Source organism: Myotis davidii, unplaced genomic scaffold (genome assembly GCF_000327345.1).
Source record: "Myotis davidii unplaced genomic scaffold, ASM32734v1 scaffold944, whole genome shotgun sequence".
Lineage (NCBI taxonomy): Eukaryota > Metazoa > Chordata > Mammalia > Chiroptera > Vespertilionidae > Myotis > Myotis davidii.
This window is the reverse complement of record NW_006296283.1, coordinates 1,061,616-1,066,732: the sequence shown is the minus strand read 5'-3', so window position 1 is coordinate 1,066,732 and position 5,117 is coordinate 1,061,616. Positions and strand designations below refer to the sequence as shown.

The 5,117-nt window shown below is 52.6% G+C and overlaps 1 protein-coding gene across 1 annotated transcript in view; it reads left to right on the top strand.

Annotated features, from left to right (window-relative positions):
- B4GALNT3 (beta-1,4-N-acetyl-galactosaminyl transferase 3) overlaps positions 1-5,117 on the top strand; it is a 109,550-nt gene that overhangs the window by 101,154 nt on the left and 3,279 nt on the right. The window contains exons 16-20 of the mRNA XM_006771317.2: positions 1,993-2,312; positions 2,994-3,147; positions 3,373-3,445; positions 3,823-3,976; positions 4,669-4,795. Coding sequence (XP_006771380.1) covers positions 1,993-2,312; positions 2,994-3,147; positions 3,373-3,445; positions 3,823-3,976; positions 4,669-4,795 — 828 coding nt within the window. The remainder of the gene's footprint in view (positions 1-1,992; positions 2,313-2,993; positions 3,148-3,372; positions 3,446-3,822; positions 3,977-4,668; positions 4,796-5,117) is intronic.

The following is a 5,117-nucleotide window of genomic DNA, read 5'->3' as shown; positions in this document are numbered from 1 at the left end:
ATCAGGGGGTTGGGGAGATCCCCCGTCATGCACAGAACAGGGTGAATCAGGAAGTTGCAATGCCACCCTCAGTCACGCTCAGGGTCGGGCTGATTGGGGGGTTGGAGCGCCACCCCCTGTCACACTCAAGGCAGGGCTGATGGGGAGGTTGCGGCGCCTCCTCCTGTCACACACAGAGCAGGGCCGATCGGGGTTGGGGCGCCTTCCCCTGTCACGAACAGAGCAGGGCAGATAGGGAGGTTGTGCCCCCGCCCTCTGTCACACGCAGAACTGCAGGGCAATCAGGGGGTTTGGGCGCTGCCCCCTGGCATGCTGCTCCAGGGGCCAGGAGGCCTCGCGGCTCCGCTGATTCCAGTGCCAGAAGGCCTCGCAGCTCCACTGATCCCGGTGCTGGGAGGCATATTACCCTTTTACTATATAGGATAGAGGCCTGGTGCACGTGTGGGGACCGGCTGATTTGCCCTCGAGGGGGTCCCGGATCAGGGTGGGGGCCCTGCTTGGGTGCCTGGCCAGCCTGGATGAGGGGATGATGGCTGTTTGCAGCTGGTCACACCCCCTTCAGGGCGGGGGTCCCCACTGGTGTGCCTGGCCCGCCTGGGGGAGGGGCTGAGGGCTGTTTTCCGGCTGGCGGGTGACTGAAGCTCCCCACCTCTCCTTTTTTTCTTTTTTTTTTTTTTTCTGGAATTTATTTACTTCTATGGCTGTTACTGGAGCTGAGAGCTGGCTTTAGCTTAGACCTCGGCTGCTGAAAGCAGATTTCTGGGCTTTGTTTACCTTCTGTATTTGAAACTTTGTTGCGACTCCAGTTCTGAGGTCCCTGCCGGCCGGCTGAAAGCAGGTTTCTGTGGTTTTGTTTAGCTTCTATATTTGTAACAATGTTTCTTAGAGAGCAGCTGAGAGGCCGTCAGCAGCAGGCAGGGAACCTAGCTTCCTCCGTCACTGGAGCAAGCAAGCCTCCCTGTTCTCGTCAGCTGCCTGGCTGCTGGCCGCCATCTTGGTTGGCAGTTAATTTGCATATCTCGCTGATTAGCCAATGGGAAGGGTCGCGAAGTTACGGCTAATTACCATGTTTCTCTTTTATTAGATAGGATGTGGCCTTTTGTGTCTGTCTTCTTAGACTTAGCAAAATGCTTTCAAGGCTCATCCATGTAAAATGTATTGCCTATTTCCGTCCTTTATATTGCTGTATAATATTCCTTAGTAGGAATATACCACATAATGTGTATCCATTTATCACTTAATTGACATTTAGGTGTTTCCACTTTTTGGCTATTATGAATACCAGGCTACTTGGAACATTCGTGTACTAAGTTTTTGTGTGATCATGTTTTCAGTTCTCTTGGGTATACACCTAGGAGTAGAATTGCTGGGTCATATGGTAACTCTATGTTTAATATTTTGGGGACCTGCCAATCTCTTTTCCAAATCAGCCACACCGTTTTTCATTCCTATCAGCAGTGTATGAAGGTTCCAATTTCTCTACATCCTTTGCCAGCACATGTCATTTTCCTTTTTTAAATAACCATTCTAATGGGTGTGAAATGATATCTCACATTGTCGTTTTGATTTACATTTCCCTAGTGACTAATGATGTTGACCCAACCAATGAACATTTACCTAATTATGTATTATCTGCTGTTGTTTGAACAGAGTATTTTATTAATTAGAGTTAACTTCTGAAGGAAACTCATTCACCTTATATACAGTCTCAGAGCTATAAAAGAGTTTAGAGATCATCACAACTCAATAGGTGCGTTTTTAAAGATGGAGGCACAAAACACACACAAAACAACCAAAAACAAATAAAAGATAAAGGCGGAGGCAGGGAATACTAGAGAGGTTAAAAGCATCTTGCATAAGCAACTTAGCCAATGGCAAAGCGAGGACAAATACCAGAGTTTCTTGACCATTGGCCTTGCAGGCTTCTACCACACCACGCTGCCCCACAGTGGGGGAAAGAATCACTCAAGCCCCTCACCCTTTTTGCCATAGGAGATACCAGCTGCGGCGCATTGTGAATGTGGAGAAGCGGCAAGACCAGCTACGTGGGGGTCGCTACCTCCTGGAGCTTGAGCTGCTGGAGCAAGGCCAGCGCCTGGTGCGGCTCTCTGAGTATGTGTCTGCACGAGGCTGGCAGGGCATCGATCCAGCTGGTGGGGAAGAGGCCGAGGCCCGGAACCTGCAGGGCCTGGTGTGGGGCCCACACAACCGCCAGAGACGTGTCTTGAATGTCCGGGCCCCAGAGCCCAAGCTGTGCTGGCCCCAGGGCTTCTCCTGGAATCACCGAGCAGTGGTCCACTTCATCGTGCCTGGTGAGCCTCCAGCCGAGCCTGGGCGCTGTCAGCGGAGCAGGGACGCTAAGAGTAATCCTGAGACCCAGGTCTCTGCTCACTGACCGTCTCCCGGGAGCTTGTGAAAATGGCCACTTTACAGTCGCGGAACTGAGGCTCACAGAGAAAAGCCACTAGTCTAAGTGTACATGTCTAGAAAGCTTGAGCTGAGAGTACATACTGACTTGAGGCCATCATCTTTCTATAGTACCAGTTTCAAGGTTGGGTGTGATAATCATCTGGGGTTGTACTGGGGTTTACAGCTGACCTGGAGAGAGAGGACAGAGAGGGTATCTAATAGAATGGGGACTGTGTAACAGATAGGAGTGTAACAGTGGGGTGGGGCAGGAAAGAAGGATGATAAATAAGACAGACAGATTACAGGTTTTAAGTGTTAGAGCATGAGGGATAAATATGAGAGACTGATGGCAAATCCTGGCCGAAGGCTTTCTCAGAGGCCCTGCCAGGGGGGCTGTGCAGGGTGGAGAGGCCCCACCATAGTGAGCTTGCCTCAGTGTCTGTACGGCATTGCTCCTGGTTGCCCATAGCTGCATCGCCCCTGAGCAGAGGGCTGATGGGACTCTGTCCTGCAGGGCCCAGGAGTGGGCATGCCTTCTTTGTGTCACCTCTGCTTCTTTCTCTCTGCCTGCCCCACTTGGGTAGTGAAGAACCAGGCGCGCTGGGTGCAGCAGTTCATCAGAGACATGGAAAAGCTGTTCCAGGCCACTGGCGACTCACACTTCAACATCATCATCACTGACTATAGCAGTGAGGACATGGATGTCGAGATGGCCCTGAAAAGGTCCAAGCTGCGGAGGTGAGGAGGTTTCCTGGCTGGCGTGCAGCCCGAACCCTCTTCCCCAAATCAGCACTGCTGGCCCGGGGCAGAGCCACAGGTCTCATCCAGCTTTGCTCACCCCAGTCTCTGCCATAATCCCACTCTAGGAGCATATCATCTCTCCTCTATGCCTGCAAACTTTCTTCAGGGACTGCCACGGCCTAGTCCTAATGCTCAGCCCCTCCCTTCTCTCTTCCCCTGCAGCTACCAGTACATGAAACTAGGTGGAAACTTTGAGCGCTCAGCTGGACTTCAGGCTGGCATAGACCTGGTGAAGGTAAATGGAGTGGGAGGGGCTTGGGAGATGAGATTAAGGGTTGGGTAAGAGGTAGAGAGACATTTGGGATGTGTAAGGAGGCCAGTTCCTCTGGGAGGAAGGAGTGAGGACACGGGGTCCTCTCCGTTGTGCTACCAAGGTGGAGCATTTTTCCAGAGTCCTTGAGTCCATGAAGAGTGGGGGAGGAGTCAGGATTTACTCTCTGATTGTAAGAACTGTGCTGTGATGCCCAGTACCGTGGAAATCTGCCCAATCGTTTGTTTAGTGGAGGTTTGTCAATCATGCAAATGGTAAGAGCCCGAGGATTGTCCTAGAGAGTGGCTTGGCCTTGTAGCCCTGGTTGGAGGGTCTGCTGATCCTCCCACATCTGTCCCCAGGACCCACACAGCATCATCTTCCTCTGTGATCTCCACATCCACTTCCCAGCTGGCATCATTGATACCATCCGGAAGCACTGTGTGGAGGGCAAGATGGCCTTCGCCCCCATGGTGATGAGACTTCATTGTGGGGCCACTCCCCAGTGGCCTGAGGGTGAGCCCTGCTGTGGTCTAGGGAGGGTAGGAAAGACCTCCTGGCCTTGGTTTTTAACCCCAGAGCTGGAAACAGTCTTGTCTAACACAGCAGCAGCACCCTCCCTTCCTGCCCTCCTGCTGCTCTGCTCACCTGGACAGTCCAGAGATGTGCCCCAAGGGCTGTGCTGCCAGCCACAGCAACAGCAGCAGCAGCAGCAATGATGAACATGGCCCTCCCCTCTTCCCCTTTACTCATTCATCACATGTTTATTAAGCGTTTACTACGTGCCAGACTCGGCCGTGTGAGAATGCAAAGATGGAAAGACAGGCCCCTCCTCTAGAGAGGGAAATGGCCAAGGAAACCTACGCGCGCTACTGTTAGTAGCTACCGTTGTGAGACCCTATTGTATTACTGTCACCAGACCTCAGTCACTCCCTGGTAGGACTGCTGCTTTCACTGGACTCTGCACCTTAGCTCAGGGGGCTTCCCCCCAAAAATAGTCAAGGGACTTGCCCAGATCAGACAGTTTTCAGCCGCAGGCACGCCATTGTCCATCTTGCAGAGGAGGCTCTAGGGATGCCACCTGGAGGCCTTCTTTTCTCCTTCCTCCTGGCCCCTGGCTCACCTCACCTGGAAGTGTGACAGAAAGGGTGGCCTCGAGGACTCAAAGCTTCCCACTTCCCTTTTCATCCCTTCCTGTCTGTCCGCAGGCTACTGGGAAGTGAATGGATTTGGACTGCTTGGCATCTACAAGTCAGACCTAGACAGGATCGGAGGCATGAACACCAAGGAGTTCCGAGACCGCTGGGGTGGGGAAGACTGGGAGCTGCTTGACAGGTGACTGGGAGAGGGGCATCTGAGGGCTCTGCTCTGGGGAGGGAGTGGGGCAAGACCATCCTAGACCCAGCCACCTAGGCTTGGAGGAAATTCTACCCCTTACTGGGCTCCAGTTACTTTTCTTGCGGAGACTCAGTTTCTCTGTCTATAAAGGGGAGGATACTGCCTTTGTCTTGTCACAGGGCTGGCATGGAAAGTGCTTGATGAATGATCACGAGGTTAGCAAAAACTGACCTGTACAAATGTAAACGATAATTATCTGAGCAGCAAGCAAGTCACAGTGGGAGCACATGCTGTATCTCCAGGTCGGCGCTCCCCCCCC